The 18,002-nt window shown below is 40.2% G+C and overlaps 1 protein-coding gene across 1 annotated transcript; it reads right to left on the bottom strand.

Annotated features, from left to right (window-relative positions):
• Positions 1 to 5,001: 5,001 nt before the first annotated feature.
• Positions 5,002 to 16,318, bottom strand: LOC128535971 (zinc finger protein 850-like). The gene is made up of 4 exons (XM_053510139.1): positions 16,218 to 16,318; positions 12,617 to 13,572; positions 10,224 to 10,252; positions 5,002 to 5,897 (listed from the first exon to the last, which is right to left on the bottom strand). Exons 2-4 carry the CDS (start codon positions 13,426 to 13,428, stop codon positions 5,083 to 5,085), a joined length of 1,656 nt encoding a protein of 551 aa, XP_053366114.1. The 5' UTR covers positions 13,429 to 13,572; positions 16,218 to 16,318; the 3' UTR covers positions 5,002 to 5,082.
• Between the last annotated feature and the right edge of the window lie 1,684 nt (positions 16,319 to 18,002).

The following is an 18,002-nucleotide window of genomic DNA, read 5'->3' as shown; positions in this document are numbered from 1 at the left end:
AAACAGACAGACAGAGAGAGAGACAGACAGATAAACAGATAGACAAACAGAGAGACAGACAGAGAGACAGACAGATAAACAGACAGACAGATAAACAGAGACATAGACAGACAGACAGAGAGACAGACAGAGAGAGAGACAGGGAGAGAGACAGACCGACAGACAGATAAACAGACAGACAGACAGACAGACAGAGAGAGAGACAGACAGATAAACAGATAAACAAACAGAGACAGATAGAGAGACAGACAGATAGAGAGACAGACAGACAGACAGAGAGACAGACAGACAGATAAACAAACAGAGACAGACAGAGAGACAGACAGATAAACAGACAGATAGAGACAGAGACAGAGACAGACAGACAGAGAGAGACAGACAGACAGTTTATTCACTACACTGTGCTGATTATAAACCTCTCAGTAATGAAACATTAAACAGTAATTCTCTCCCCGCACGTGTGTGTGTGTGTGTGTGTGATGAGAATAAACACCGGTCTATATCAGACCCTGTGACTCTGTACACACCGGGGTTTAATATTATAATTATTATTATTATTGTCACCTCTGAAACACCTCCAGCGCGCATGCGCAGTCCGTCAGTGCTCTGCTCTTCCTCGCTGACCTTCAGGTGTGAGATCGTCCTGTAAACCTCAGACGGATAACAACACTGTAGCGCGCACACACACACACACACACACACACACACACTGAAGTGATTCCGCTCAGAGCTGACAGCGCTCCGGGGGTGTGGTTTGAAGCTTCTTCCTCATTTGATGTATCGCCCTTTAACGCGCAGCATCTATAGTCCCACATTACTGCCACCTAGCGGACTGGAGGGAGGCGCATTAAATAGGAAAACCAAAATAACCAAAATCTCACATGGATCAGTCACTCCTGAGAACTGGGACAAAACATGTTTTTATAAAATAAAATAAAAACTTTATTTCTAAAAGCCTTTGTATGGTTGGGTGGGTGAGGTGTGGGTCATCAAACACAGCTTTAATTACCTGTTCAGTGCACAAGTGATTTGGCCCAAAACCTTCTTCAATCAAACTACAATCAAAAAGCAGCAAAACTATGCACACGATAAAGAACCAACTGTGTTCCAAGAAGAAAGATCCAACCAAGATGTTCGAACCAAGAGAGACGGACAAATACACACACACACACACACACACACACACACACACACACACAAGAAGATTGTGTCTGAAGATTTGTTTATTCTCAGCAAAGAGAGCATATTTAAGTTTTCGCCCATGTGCGGCATCACATACATCAAAAGAACTTGTCGAGACCCGGAGACAGACATACGATAGGAAACACATTAGCTTTTTCCAGTTAAACAAAGGCGTTCCAGCAGACATGAGCGATAGGAAGTGCAATGAGGGAGTTGTTTATGAGGATATAAATCTTCTCATCATATTATAATTCCTTAGCTCTAGTTTATGGAGTGTATGGTTAAGCCAAGGTCCAGTAGCAGGAGGTTGAAAGGGGGTGTATCACACCTGTTGTAGTGGAGCCAGACACAATTTGGCTGTGCTTATATAACAGGACAAGGACAGACGTCCAATAAAATGTTGTCCTATCCAAGGTATAATCAAAGCTTGGTGTAACTGTGCATGCAAATGTACTCCTTCCCTTCACCACAGCCATCATCAACCAATCCATATCATCTGGTCATGTTCCTGCCGCTTTTAAGAAGGCGAGGGTTATTCCCATCCTCAAGAAACCCTGCCTGGACCCATCAGAAGTTAACAACTATCGCCCGGTATCACTGCTCTCTTTTATTTCCAAAATTCTTGAAAGAACGGTTTATAATCAAATGTCTCTTTATCTCTCACAGAACAACCTTAATGACCCAAACCAATCTGGATTCAAAGTGGCACATTCCACAAAGACTGCCCTTCTGTCAGTCACTGAGAAGCTCCATGCTGCTAGATCTGCTAAACTTTCATCTGTCCTCATCCTCCTGGACCTGTCAGCTGCATTTGACACCGTGAACCACAAGATTCTATTATCTATTCTTACAAGCCTTGGAATTTGTGGAACAGCGTGGCAGTGGTTTGCTTCTTACCTTAAAGATAGGTCATATGAGGTAACATGGAGGGGATCTACATCTGCCCCACGTAGACTCTCTACTGGTGTCCCGCAGGGCTCAGTACTTGGTCCTCTTCTGTTCTCCCTCTATACCCGGTCTCTTGGTAAGGTCATATCATCGCATGGATTCTCATACCACTGTTATGCAGACGACACCCAACTTGTCCTCTCCTTTCCTCCCTCTGACACTCAGGTTTCCACCCGGATCTCAGCATGTCTGGCAGACATCTCATTTTGGATGGCTGCTCATCAGCTAAAGCTCAATCTCAGTAAAACCGAACTGTTGTTTATCCCTTGTGACTCATCTCCAGGTCAAGACCTTGTGATATCCATGGACAACAACCAAATCACTCCCTCAACCACCGCCCGCAATCTTGGGGTAACCGTGGACAATCATCTGTCATTTTCCCCACACATCGCTAACCTTACTCGCTCTTGTCGATTTCTTCTTTACAATATCAGAAGAATTCGCCCATTTCTTTCTTCACAGGCTACTCAGGTGCTTGTTCAGTCCCTTGTTATTTCAAGACTGGACTACTGCAACTCACTCCTGGCAGGCCTGCCTCTGTCCACGATTCGTCCTCTGCAACTGATCCAGAATGCAGCAGCACGACTCGTTTTTAACCTTCCCAAGTTCTCCCACACCACCCCACTCCTCCGCTCCCTGCACTGGCTTCCTGTAGCTGCCCGCATCAAATTCAAAACACTGATGCTTGCCTACAAAGCCAAAAATGGCCCAGCACCCACTTACCTCTCTGCGCTAATTACACCACGCACTGCACCACGTTGCCTCCGATCCTCCAGCACTGCTCGCCTCATCCCACCATCTCTCAGGGATCGAATCTGGCATTCATCCAGGCTCTTTTCTGTTCTGGCACCTAGATGGTGGAATGAACTTCCTCTAGATGTCCGTACATCAGAGACTTTGACTATCTTTAAACGACGACTCAAGACGCATCTGTTTCTCCAGTACTTGGACTAACCCCCCTCCCCCCGAAAAAAAAAAAAAAAAAAAAACTCAGTTGTGTTGGACTAATGGTACTTAGTTATTAACCTAGTTAACCCAGTGTAAGTATGTATCCAATGTTGTAAACATTAAAGCACTTTTTGTAAGTCGCTCTGGATAAGAGCGTCTGCCAAATGCCTAAATCTAAATGTAAATGTAAATGTACTGATTCAGGTCTTTCTTTTCGGGTATGTCGTGTCCAGACACAATGTTTTACATATAACTGGAGATGTTTCCAGCAAAGTTCCTCTGGAACACATCTCACAGTTGTTCAGCAGGCTCTCACATCATTAGGTCCAGGAGCGCTCCTCAAATCCATTTCACACAGCTCTCTTTTCACTTGATCGGTTGTGATAGAGAGACCCAGTGGGTTGGGGTGAGTGCTTGACATATTGTGTAACATGTGAATGCCTGAATTGCAGAGAAGGTGTGAAGGTGTAGATGAAGGTGGGACATCCTCCATGATGTGCTAAGACAAGGAGCAATGACGTTAGCCCAGCCGTCTGAATAGAAAGTGGGGCTGGAATCACAAGGACGGAGAGACTAGAAGAGCCATGACAGTTGTCCCAGGCGTTTAAATCAGTGATCTGGAGGACAAAGCAGTTATTCCAATAAAACATCATGTTTAAGTGTTTCATCCTCTCCATACCGCCATCCACCACCACACTAGTGGCCAGTGCTCCATTTTGCCCTCCTGTTTTCCAGTTCTATTTGTTCTTAAATTAAAATAATTTTTAATCACAATAAAAGAAGATTAGAAAGAAGGCTTTTTAGTTTGATTTTCATTTATCATATTTACAATTTCAGTTATTTTCAAGTGAATGAAAAGCTGGGATTTTGTTAATCACATTATTGTGGGCAATAGATTTTTTTTTTAAAGTAAAGATAAAATAGTCAAACAAAGTTATAGTATTGATATTTGTACCAGAAAAGAAAGCGTGCCATTTTTAATTAAAATTTAAAGGAAAAAATATATTAAAAATCCTGGTCACATCTCAACAGAGCAGGGGTTTAGGGCCCAGGGGCCCCGATTAGTTGCTGTCCCCTTTACATTCAAGGTTATTGGACTTTAATCAGAATAAGACATGCGCAACGAATTGGACTTGGATGCAGCGTGATCAGTGAACAGCACCACAATCATTTCAAACCAAATTCTGAGTTGGTCTGGGATGCAAAAGTGATTTAGCTTCATGTACACCAGACCGCCTTAAACTTGCTAAAATATATATAGTAAAAAAACAAAACAAAAAAAAAACTGGAAACTAATGACAGAGATGAAAGCAACTTAGTTTCATAGCTTTATTCATCACATCACACTATAACATTGGAATGAAAAAAGTTGAAACATTCAAAAAAGATACAGGATACAGAATTCATACTGATAATAAATGTAGCTGAACACTGATGAAATGCCAAGACACCATTTTTGCCTCCTGTGATCTGATCCCTCAGGACACGTTAATACCAGGTGTGCCACGGGGCCAACTGATATTCACCCCTCTGTACTCTATAACTTTATATTATGGGGGCCCTTGAACTCTGCCCTCAACTTTCTGAATAAATATACACACTACTAATCAAAAGTTAATAACGCTAATAATTATGCTACTTCTGCTCTGTAAAGCTTCAGAACGGCTCTAATCTGAGGTTCAGTTTGGTGATTTCTCAGGCTGGTGAATCTGAATGGACAACTTCTCAGCAGCACCGAGCACCCCTTAAAGAGATATCTGTTGTTTCGGTTATTCATCTCAACACCTGATTGTTCCTGAGCAGTTGGAGGTGAAAGAAGATGCCCAAGAGCACAACAGTGGCATCCATCCCTGCATGTTCAAACAGTTCATCAAAGAAAATGGCCAACAAAAAAATTCTCAGCGCTACTGCTTCTCGCGTGAGTCAAGTCTCTTTTTGGCTAAAACCCTTCCCACATTGCACACACTGATGCTGTTTCTCTCCCGTGTAAACATACGTCCTTGACTAGTCCATGACCTTCTGAACACACTGGTGTTTGCAGAACACTTTCCTTGTCCTAAAACGATCCCCGCACTCGGAGCACTGGTATGGCATCTCTCTGGTGTGAAGGCGCTTGTGTTGTTGGAGACTGTTGTTAGAAGCTAAGCACTTCCCACACTCTGTGCAGAAAAACGGCTTCTCTCGGGTGTGAGTGCGCTGGTGGTTATTGAGTGCGCTCTGCGTCCGAAAACTCTTTTCACACTGCGAGCATGGATACCGCTTCTCTCCGGCGTGAATGCGCAGGTGTAGTCCGAGAGTGCTAGTCTGAGCGAAACCCTTCCCGCACTCCGAGCAGTGGTACGGCTTCTCTCCGGTGTGAATGCGCTGATGGAATCTCACATGATGCGGGTAAGTGAAGGCCTTGTCGCAGTCCGGGCATTGATACGGCCTCTCTTCTGAGTGCACGCGCTTGTGTTTGTGGAACGTATCATCTCGACTAAAACTCATGCCGCACAGCGGGCAGACAAACGGCTTCTCTCCCGTGTGAAGCCGTTGGTGATTCCGGAGAGACTTCCTCTCAGTAAACCTCTTTCCGCACTCCGAGCACTGATGCGGCTTCTCTCCTGTATGAACGTACCGGTGTTTTTGAAGGTTACCGTGATGAGCAAAAGCCTTCCCGCAGTCTCTGCAGCAATACGGCTTCTCTCCTGTGTGAACGCGCCGGTGTCTCAGGAGGTCACTCCGACAAGCATAATTCTTTGGACAGTCTGAGCATTGGTGACGGTCTGGTTTTTTTTGTTGGCTAATGGAGTCTTTTGCCGTCATGATCTCGTTTCTTTCTGGAGGAGAAAAATAAAATAAGATAAAAGTCAGTAACAAACTAATGAAACAATGCTTTCTCACTGTGCTAAAGGAAAATGTTTCATTTTTCAATTACATTTTTTTTTGTATAGGGTGTAAAATCTCTTGTCCTGTAGTCGTGCCCTTGCTCAGGGGTTAGAGAGGGATTTGGAATTCAGCCTTGTGTTAAAAACTGTGAAACAACACGGACGGTTCAGAGGCGACAGTGTGTTGTCAAAGACGACTTAGTATTATCAGATGCTTTTTCTTTTTGAAACTGCTTCTGTGTCTGGTTTTGAAGGTAGATTATTGTAATGTCCCTTTTGTCCCCCAATACGTAAGTGGGTGGGGCCATAGCGAACAGGCGCCTGCAAAAGGTCAATTGTTCATGTTGACTAAAAATAAATAAATAAAATGCCATTCGTCCTGTATGTGAACATACACAATATCATGCTTGGAGTTTGCACTCAGACTTTATGGACAGGGACACTTGGAATGTCCTGACAGGTAATTTAAAGCAAAGTTACACTTTAATAGCTCCCCCTTGTGGCAGTGTTGTGTATGCCATGTAGTCAGATCTAATAGTTTGAAAAAATTCCCTCACTTTGGCTTTTTATTTATTTTATTTTCAGCAACCACATTGACACACACACACACACACCATATGCACAGACTCAAGCTTTTTTAGAATAAAGCCCTTTCCTACCAAAACCGCTGGACAATTTGATCAAACCAGTCACTCCAGTGGTGTTTTTTTTACTGAACTTAAAGAAATGAGAAACCAATAGCAGTAGGGAAAAATTCTTAATTGTTTTTTCTTCTTTAATAGGAGATCTTAATGGAAGCCATTAAAGGTGGCAGTTTGTAACTTATTTCATGGCTACAGTTAAGATGCTAGTGAAAAATCCTCCCTCTGGATTAGTGTAGTATTATATATATAGTAATATTAATTGAACAGATTTCCACACACACACACACACACACACACACACACACACACACACACACACACACACACTTGCTTAGATATTCTTGTTTTTTATTCAAAGTCTTTTTCCTGATTTTTGTATTTAGTTTGAAGACATTGTTTTTTTTTCACTACAAGGAGGATAAATATTTTATAATTAATTTAATCTTAATAAGCATTTATTAATAACTGTAACAATAGTACACCCCTGTCTTGTATTCAGAAATGAAATAGTGAGTTACTTATAGTATTAAGTTTTCAATAAATAAATGTAATAACATCCAAAGCTATTATAATTTGACATTTATTTTCAGCAAAGTAAAACAATATTATAATAATAATAATAATAATAATAATCTCACTCACCTCCTCCTGTAACCTCAGATAGTTTACCACTGGACCAGGAACACTACAGCTTGAACATCATCAGCTTGGGGTTTTAAATCCCTTCTTATTCTTATGGTTTCTTGACCAGCTCCTGTGTACACTACCGCCACCTACAGGCCTGGAGTGTAGCACATAAAACAAACAACAAACTATAAATGACTCAATATAAATAAAAGGATGGTTTAGCCTGACCACTGGGTCAGAACTCACTCTTTCAGTGATATCTTTATGTTTCATACACTGAAGGACCAGAAACCAGTTTTAGAAAAATGTCTCTCCATAAGAGACGTATCACCATCAGTGAATCTACATGTGGAGTAAAAGTGATGTTATGAACAGTTATGTGTGGGATTTAATAATCTACTGTAAAATAATCTACTAATGCGCTACTGTCTCAATGTAAACAAACACCTGCACCAATAGATATTAATTAGAAAAGATAAAGTGAATATTTTGACTGGGATTAGTTCATATTTTCACTTTGGCTGAAATAACAGCGCTGAAGTGGTATAAGTGAATTTTAACACGCTGGAGTGGTTTTAAGACAAAACTTCATCTTTATCCTTTGATCTACTTTTTCCATTTCTCATCTGTGATTCACTCTCCGATTACCGAACAGGGAGTGTATTTGTCTGAGCACCAAAGAAGGACAACTTAGTGTAAACAAGGCGTAAACACAAACTTTTCTGTCTCCTCTCCTTCCCATTGATTGTAAGAAGTCAGATGGCTATATAGATAGATATATAGTTAGACAGATGGAGACAGATAGACAGATTTACAGATAGTTATATAGATAGATAGATAGATAGATAGATAGATAGATAGATAGATAGATAGATAGATAGATAGATATCAGATGTGATTCAGAGGCCGAGTGGGTGGTAATGAGGGGACACTGCAGATGGGTGTGTGACACCTTGTCTAATGCGTGAATGACTAAAGTGGAGAGAAGGTGTGAAGCTGTAGACGTCCTTGAGGGTGTGACATTCTCTATGATGCTTGAAGTCATGAAACAATGGCTTTGGTGCAGACGTCTGACCAGAAGAAGGGCTGGAATGAGCTGAGGGTGATATCAAAGGAAGTTTTGTCTTATTTCTACAAAAGAGCTACAGAGTGTGGAGAGACATGGATGGCCACCTCAGTTGTCCCAGGCGTTTGAATCAGTGAACCAGTAAAATAACACGTTTAACTCATTTCCCTTTTTCCAGATCTGTCCAACTCCAGTAATGCTCTCATTGGTGTCTAAACCGCTCATGTTACTCTGCTCCATCTTTCTCTGTAGTTTTTCTTTTTGTCTTCTTAGCTCTATTTTCAACTATAGTAAACAACGACTGGTGGCATTGTGGACTAGACTGACTGATGTAAAGTCAATCTGATTCCTCAGGACACATGTGAATGCCCGGTGTACCACAGGTGCTCACCCAGTCTACACTCAGACCCAGTCAGTTGTCACTTTCTTGCTGTTCTTTTGCACAGTTATTACTACTTGCACTCTTGTCACTTTGTCATCAATACAATTGCGCAATCAAATTCACATTTTATTTGTCATATACACAAATGCAGTATGAAATGCTTAAGGGTTGTGCACTGCATTTTACTTATTAGTATTCGTTTATTTATTAACCTTTTTTTTTTTTTTTTTTTAAAGTACTTGTTATTTGCATGTTTTTTAATGTATTCTTGTAGTTCACTAATAACTCTGGTCAGCTCCTACATCATGTACACTGTGTCTAATGATTATATGTAAACTCCATAATGTGCAATCACATCTACAAACCTGTGTTTATGGTACTGCCCTCTTTGCTGCTGGATACCTGGAATTTCTTTCCAGCTATTTTAGTAGGAACTCCACACCAGGTTAGAATATCTAACAGCGCTACTATTACCTTTTCTCGCCATAATATCCCACTATCAACATGTGTTATTAACCTTGGGGTTAAAGTGGACTCTCATTTGACATAAGGGGCTCATATCAAACATCTGTGTAAGACGTCTTTCTTTCACGTGAAGAACGTTGCTTAACTGCAAAGGTAGTCCAGGTAATTATATATTCAAAACAGTGCTGCTAGGATCCTGATGAAGGTGTGTAAATTTGATCATTACATCAGTATATCTTTTGAAACCTTCTAAGACTAAACTTCATACTATAGGAGATCTGGCTTGTTCTTCAGCTGCACCTAGACGGTGAATGCCACAGTCTGTTGATGCTTTTATATCTGGTCTTAGAAAAGCTTTTTGGGTAAAATAATTTGTAGCACTTTCAGGTTTGCTTCAGGTTACACAGGTTTGTGTTATTTATTCATTCTGAAATGTCCAGTATTGTAGTATTCTCGTATGTAAAAAATAAACCACTAAAAATATATTTATTTAAAATGTGTATCCAAACTTTTGACCAGCACTATACTTTATGGAAATCTGATTTTACAGTTTGTTCAACAAATCTACATGAATCCAACCTGCATTAAAACATGCAGACAGCACGGGGGTCCGGTTAGATTCTGTTGTTGTTGTAGGAGGCTGTGGCATTGTGAAAAATAGAATCATAAATCATAAAAATATTTACATTCGGGCCTGTAAGTTAGCAGTTAAATCTCTGGGTTACTAATCAGAAGGCTCATAAATTTTATGAGTCAAAAATAATCTGCACTCTGGCGGTAGAATTTATTTTAAATAACTTTTAGAAAAGACAAGTACGATTTTTCGACATAATCTCCTCGCTTTTCAATACACATTGTCCATCTGTCAACAAACTTCCATCATTAAAAATGTTTTAGGCTAAGCTGTCTTCAGTTCTTCATGATAAGTGAACCTTCATCCCTGTAGGGCTGCTTTCAGGGGACCAAACAGGTGAACGTCTGATTGAGTGAGATCAGGACTATAGAAAGGATGCTTTAACACCTCGAAACAAAGTATCTGCAAGAATGTCAACAGTGTGTGAACTTTAATTGTCATGCTAAATCACGACGCAAACCACAAGCGGGACGCCCATTGTTGCTCTCACTGCAGTTACAAATGAACTGATGTAACACATTCACACCTGCACAGCAGTGACTGGGAGGCAGGAACCTTACATTTACATTTAGGCATTTGGCAGACGCTCTTATCCAGAGCGACTTACACTTTTTTTTTTTATCTCATTATACATCTGAGCAGTTGAGGGTTAAGGGCCTTGCTCAAGGGCCCAACAGTGGCAACTTGGTGGTTGTGGGGTTTGAACCTGGGATCTTTCGAACCGTAGTCCAATGCCTTAACCACTGAGCTACCCCTAACCTTGAATGGAAAGTGCTGAGAATACCATCAGAAGTTTTAATATAACCAGAGTGCAGAAGATTTTTGACTCACCCTCGCATCAATATGCTATTATATTAATTGTGATTTATTACCAGCCCACACTTTGTTCTTCCACACGTTTTTGTTCTTTCATTTAAAAATTTCTAGTCCTTATAATATTTACAAGCAATAGAAGTGATATGCATTAAGCTAATTATTGAACTCATAATTTAATTGTCCCACCTTGAGAAGGAAGGAAGGAATAAATAAATTAATTAATTAAGTAACTCCGATCAATGGCATTATAATTAAATTATTATATATTTTAGACACAACGAAAGATAGTTTGTATTTTTTCGACAAAAAGTTTATAAAATCCTTCTGTACCCAAAAGAAAATCTAATTATATACACTTTAGTACAAATCTTTTATTTTTCAGCTTCGTGGCATTCATACACACTAAAAGCAGTTTCCTAACATAAAAATATAAACCTACTGTATTTCCCCACAATGTGGGTTAGCATTGTGAGTTATCTGGGTCAGGTCTTTAATTCTGTTTCACACCGTGACATTTGTCCCATATGAAGCAGTTTTACAACAAAAGAGACAAGCCTATTTACCACACATTTAGATTTCTGTTCACGCTCTATAAATAAGAATATACAGAAGCCAGAACCCAGAACCAATCAGAGATCCTTCAGATTAGCGGCTTAATTTAAATGCATTTTGATATTTATTTATCTATCTATAGCCCTTATCTAAAGCTACACTCAAGCAAGATCCACTCTTACATGGGCGTTCCAGGCACTGGACCTATTACAGTATAACCCCACATGTTTGCTGAATATTACCTTCTAAAACACTAGCAATAACTGTGTTCAGTTATATCAGTTCAGGGGGAAGATATTTGGGACTTTGGTTTGTTTTTCTAGCAGTCAAACACGGTGCAACTTTCTGCTACTGAATGTATTCCATACACCTTCTTTAAGTTTTTAATCAAATTCCACATACATTTTTGAGATCATGCAGTTAAATTTTGGGCAATGTGTGGCAAGGATTCTGCTGCCCTCCTGTTAGCAAAATTGACATATTCTTTGGATTTTCCTTTTTTTTTTTAAACAAAGTTACACCATATCAAACCCACTGCTATAATTTATAATTTATTAGTATTTAGGAACCCGTAGTCGAGTCCGCCTGAAGACGTAGTCTCAGGTACTGGGTACTTGGTGTACGGACAGAATCAGATATGGAAGGCTACTGAGCAGACCACTGTTTAGACATGACGTTATCAGTGCCATTGATCTCCTCTGGAATCTCTACGCCAATCTCATCCTCTGACCCACACAGCCATAACTGATTCAGTAGACATTTTTCTTTTCCTGAAATATCAATGACATTACGTATAGTGCAAAAGTTAACTTCCTAAACTTCTCATTATCTCTTGTGTTTAATAGCGGCTCACCATTTAACTAGGTGCATACTGCCACCTACTGTATCGAAAAGTCTAAATACGCAAGTGTGCCCTAGCATGGTAAGTCCCTGACACACAAACTAGTTCCGTTCCAAAAGGTTGTTCGTAAGTCCAGTGCGTGCCTCTCATTTTGCACACTTTGTTCATGCCTTTAAAAGTTCATAATTCAAATGTTCGTATGTAGGGAACTTAATGTACAGAGAGCAAAAATAATGCTCTCTCTTGCTCTCTGTAGTTGTACAGAGAGCAAAAATAATGTAAACGCTGGCCAGCAGGGGGAGCGGGAAAACGAGACCAATCGTTCCTGGTCACAGTACAAATCAATTGTTCCTAATGTGAAAAAACGCACTTTGAAGATGGTCCGAGCTCAGCTTGTCAGGAAAAACAGAAATTCACACTGCTGTAGATCAAAAGTGCCTATCACATTGAACAACCATTCAACCTTTATACATCTGTATTAAAAACTAAATTTAGGATGATACATCTCTAGTTTTTAGGGTTTCCTGGTGGACTAACACTTTCTGCATTGTGACAACACTTCAACAGCAGTGATAACACAACAACACCTTCTCTCTGGTGTCACCAAACTGAAGGAAACAGATTCTCAACACTATGAGCAGCACTAAACCTTCTCTCCAGTGTGAACGTACTGGTGTGCTATAAGGACACGTCTTTGGCTAAAACTCCGTCCACACTGTGAGCAGTAATACGGTTTCTCTCCGGTGTGAACTCGCTGGTGTTGTTGAAGACTACTATACTGAACGAAACTCTTCCCACACTCAGAGCACTGATACGGCTTCTCTCCGGTGTGAATGCGCTGGTGGTTATGGAGCGTACTCTGTCTCAAAAAACTCCTTCCGCAGTCTGAGCAGTGAAACGGCTTCTCTCCGGTGTGAACGCGCTGGTGTTCTTTGTAATGGTGCAGGTGAATGAAGGACTTGTCACAGTCCGGGCAGCGATACTGCCTCTCTCCTGCGTGAATGCGCTTGTGGTTATGCAGCGTACTCTGTCGACTGAAACTCACACCACACTCTGAACACTGATACGGCTTCTCTCCGGTGTGAATGCGCTGATGATCCTGGAGAGACCTGCTGTGAGTAAAGCTTCTCCCACAATCTGGGCAGTCGTACAGCTTCTCTCCAGTGTGGACGCGCTGGTGCACTTGGAAATTACTCAGATGAGTGAAAGAGATGCCGCAGTCTGAGCAGTTATACGGCTTCTCTCCTGTGTGAATGCGCTTGTGGTTGTGGAGCATATACTGTCTACTAAATCTCTTGCCACACTCTGAGCACTGATGCGGCTTCTCTCCTGTGTGAATGCGCATGTGTCTTCGGAGCGCGCTGCGGTAAGTAAAACTCTTCTTGCAATCTGAGCATTGGTGAAGCTCAGTCTTCTGAGGAGTATTCAAGTCTTCTGCCGGAATCATCTTGTTCATCTTTGAAGAAAAGAAAAAAGCTAAATCAGTGCATTCCTGCTCTTACGGCACGTGTTAAAAGTAGAGTTTGTACCCATCCCATACTTCTCACTCAGAAATATAAGAAGGGGTGGGAGAGGGCTAGTGGACATCACCTCAAGTCACCTGCAGGGGGAGAGGGAGGGGGGAAAGAGCACATCTAACTTTATACAGAAATGCAATTAGTAAAATCGCTCACACTACGAAATGCCATAAATCATATAAAATATTCAATTCTTCTGTTCTATGTGAAATCGTTAAGAATAATATATAACCTGTCTACATAGACCAAGGGGAAATGGTTGAATCCTGACTGGGAGATGTAGTGTGCTGATGCTTTACGATAAAAAAAAAAAAAATAAGAAGGTCAATATGTGCCTGGTCCACTTATAATAGTCGAGGGATAAATAGTTAGACAGAAAAAGAGAGAGTGAAAGAGAGAGCAAGAGAGAGGCCCTTAAATTTTGGGACGAAGATAAGCTTTTGGATGTAGCCTCTGTACACCACCATATTGGATTTGAAATTAAACACTCACGAGTGAGCGTTTCACAAGATTTGACAAAGTGTGGCTTTACCCATTCAGGAATTACGCACACCCCATTTTGATGGCTCATAAATAATGGAACAAATGGCTGACATGCATGACCAGGTGTGTCCTGTTCCCTCGTTAATCCATAACTAATCTAGCAGATAAAAGACCTGGAGGAGGTTCTGAGTGTAACATTTGCCAGGGAGTTCAAAGGGGTGTCTGTGCAAGTGAAGTTGTCCATCATTAGACTGAAAAAAAAAAAAAAAAAAAAAAACAGAGTGAGAGAGAGCAACAACACTGGGATTGCCCTATAAACCAGCTTGGAACCTTCTTTAAAAAAAAAGGAATTAACTAGCGAGCTCAGCAATAGCAAAAGAACTAGAAAACCAATAAAGACAACTAACGTGAATGAGTGCAGTGTTAAGGAATAAGTGTTTATGGCTACAAGTAAAACCGCATCACTGGTGTTTATTGATGACCTGATTATTAATAAAAGTAGCAGAATTAATTCTGATGTGTATAGGGCTATAATCTCTGCTTAGATTTAGCCTGATGTTGCAACACACCACTTCATACTGCAGATGGATAATGAGCCAGACATACAGCGAAAGCTACCCATGGCTAACAAATGGGATATTTTTCAATGACCAGTGACCAAATAGAGCATGCTTTTTATTTACTGAAGACATGACTGAATGCAGAAAGACCAACAAACAAGCAGAAGGTTAAGGCAGCTGCAATAAAGGCCTGGCAAAGCATCTCTAGGGATGAAACTCAGCATTTGGTAATGACAATGGGTTCCAGACTTCAGGAAGTCACTGACTGCAAAGGATGTTAAGCCAAGTATTAAAAACAATCCTCATGTTTGTAATTATGCTAGTTTGTCCCATTATTTATACCCCCCCCCCCCCCCCAAGAAAAAGGCTGTAATTCCTAAATAAATGCCACACTGGCAATGCAACTTCTTGTCAGACATTTGTTCCATTATTTATGAGTCACCAAAATGGGGTGAGTGTATAAAAATAAATAGCTGCAATTCTTGAATGTTTAATGCCACCTTTTTGCCAAACCCCTGGAATTAAAGCCTAAAGTTTTGACTTTACTCACATCTTGAAAGTTCAATTTCTAATTCAATGTGGTGGAGGACAAATGCCGAGAAAATTTATGTTTCTTCAAAAAAAATGTATGGGCCTGACTGGTTATACTGTTTATATATCTATGCAATTGACATATATTTTATGGTGACATTATTACTTGTTTATTTGTCTGCTTTTGCTCACGCTAGTATTGAGTAATCGCTAATTAAACATGTAATGATTCCTTTGAATGCTCAATGTACATGAAATTTATTTCAACTACGGATGACGGAAAAGCACTGATGTGAAAAGTAAGCAATGCCCACTGAACAGTTGTCAAGTTTAAAGAAGCATCTTGAGATCTAATTTATATGTTTACTCAAATGCAAACGTACATAAATTAAAAATGTATTTAATTACTATTTTTTTTTTTTTACTTTACCTTTTCCTCACTGCTTGTTGCATAATTTGTGAAATGGCTGCTCTAATGATACACCTTCCCTGTCAGATTAATAAAGTTGCTCTGGATAAGATCGTCTGCCAGATGCCTAAATAGAATGTAAATGTAAACGTACTCCACCTATTACAAGCCTACATTTTACTTTTTTTTTTACATGGTACAATTCAGAAATCAAAAAATTAAATTAATTAATTTTTATAAAAAGGCCCAAAATTGAGTCTGACAGACATGCACAATCGGTCCCACTCAATATTTCTGGGGGCAAATTACATGAGATTATACAGTGACAGCTCCACAAATATTTATATAATTAATTATAAAAAATTTTCAACTAACAGTTCATGCAAACGTTTTATCCGGAAAAAAAATGCACCTCAGGGTTCACCCCTAGGACCAATGATTATTTATAAACAAACAACATTAACCTAAAAACAGCGCACGTGCATGCACAAAACACAATAATACCAGTGTGAGGTCATGGGCAGCGCATTTCGTTTCCACGTGCACGACTCTGGAATGCAGGCGCACTCATTTAGTGCGCTCAGGGACTCTTCACACCGCGCGCTCTGCAGCGCGCGACTGTTTCACTGCACTAGTGACATGTTCACCAGAGCGCGCGCGCGCACACACACAACCAGCTCCGCGCGCGAGCAAACACGCGAGACGCCGTGCGAAAAATAAATAAATAAATAAATAATTTAACAACCTTCAGATTTTACATGAACTGCTGCGGGGAGACAATAATGCGTGAACACAAACGCAGTTTAATGTAACTAATTCTGTTGTAGCCCGTCTACTGCATCACCATCTTCCTCTTCTAGGGTGTTTTTACGAGGTTAGGAGTCAACTTGCAGGTGCATGACCGCCACCTGCTGGACTGGAGGAACGATAAAAAAAAACACTTCACTTCTGAATTCAATTCTTTCATTTATCATGTCTCATATAAATATTTCTCATATATATATATATGTAATACCCCCAATATATTTTCAATTGTTGATTGAATGTACTCATAATCATACATTCACATGTACATGTAAGAGTTTGATTTAGAGCATAGACTAAACCAAATGCAGAAGTCACTGTTATGTACATGCCTTGGTAAACACATACATTATATACCTTACATTTAATTTTTTTATTTTTTTATTTTATCATTATACGATGAAATAAAAAAAAAAGTTTTGAGATTAGCTCTGCTTACAAGCTTTTCCCCCATTTGTCCTCCCTCAAAACCTGGCTGTTGACGGCCTGGCCACTGGGGATGACTTTGAAAAAGTTGATGAGCATGCACTCTGTCGATCTGCAGACCTGCCTCACCTTTTTCGGACGTGGCGATGACAGGCTCTTCCACTTGGAGGACTACCGCTTTTTCTCAGGGTCGTACCCGTACACTCAAGTTTTGTCACCATTAATAATCCTCGACATAAAGGACGGGGCATCCAGTTTCTGGCAGACTCTGACACGATGTTCCTTCTGCTTATGGGTCAGCAGCCTGAGGACGCTGACACATTTGGCAGACTCGAGCCTGACACACTCGGCAACAAATCACATGTGAAGATTGTTTAAACTGTTCCTTATGACACACGTGCAGCGCTTGGGCTCAGAGAGTGAATCACAGATGAGAAATCGGAAAAAGTAGATAAAAGGATAAATATGACGTTTTGTTAAAATTCACTCAGCGCTGTTATTTCAGCCAAAGTGAAAATATGAACTAATCCCAGTCAAAATATTCACTTTATCTTTTCTAATTAATATCTATTGGTGCAGGTGTGTGTTTACATTGAGACAATAGCGCATTAGTAGATTAATTTACAGTAGATTATTAAATCCCACACATAACTGTTCATAACATCACTTTTACTCCACATTTAGATTCACTGATGGTGCAGATTAAACTTCAGACAGAGATCTAAGGACTGCAGGAGTAAATTTTAGTATTGCTTTCCTGAGAAGGTCTTCATGAAAATCAGAATTGTTTTTTTTTGCTGTTCGTAGCTGTCAGAGGACAGACTAACATAAAAACAAAGTACAGAAACACTATACATTGTAATGCCACAACAATCACTTAGTTTACAGATTTAAAAAATTGGCGGGGGGGGGGGGGGATCCTGAGTATGTGTAGTGTACATACATAAAGTGTACATAAAGTAATTATAAGGTAGGGCAAGTAGCCCTGTGTGCATCATATGTACTATACTAGGTAGTGCAAAATAACAAGTAGTAGTGATGTAATGTTCATGTAGGGAGTTTGTTGGTGGTACAGTACGATACTGGATGTTCGATTGGTGCAAATAATGATTTAAAGACGGCTGTAAGATCCAGTTTACCTGTTCATGAGGGTAAATAGCTTGCTTGATGGGTTTAGCAAATGCACTTGATAATGTTCTTGCAAGAACTGTTCCAGAACAGCTGACCTTCATGTCTTAAAATAACAACTGACTGTTGTCTTTGTTGTTGTTGTTACATAATTACCTAATTCCATAAATTC

Source organism: Clarias gariepinus, chromosome 1 (assembly GCF_024256425.1).
Source record: "Clarias gariepinus isolate MV-2021 ecotype Netherlands chromosome 1, CGAR_prim_01v2, whole genome shotgun sequence".
NCBI lineage: Eukaryota > Metazoa > Chordata > Actinopteri > Siluriformes > Clariidae > Clarias > Clarias gariepinus.
Note: the sequence above shows the minus strand (reverse complement) of the source record. Positions and strands in the feature narration are given on the sequence as shown.

Coding starts and splice junctions, on each gene's coding strand:
- LOC128535971 (XM_053510139.1), bottom strand. CDS start 13,428: ATGAACAAGATGATTCCGGCAGAAGACTTGAATACTCCTCAGAAGACT. Junction 10,253..12,616: donor CACACTGGAGAGAAGGTTTA/GTGCTGCTCATA, acceptor TTGTAACTGCAG/TGAGAGCAACAATGGGCGTC. Junction 5,898..10,223: donor CAATGGGCGTCCCGCTTGTG/GTTTGCGTCGTG, acceptor TTTCTCCTCCAG/AAAGAAACGAGATCATGACG.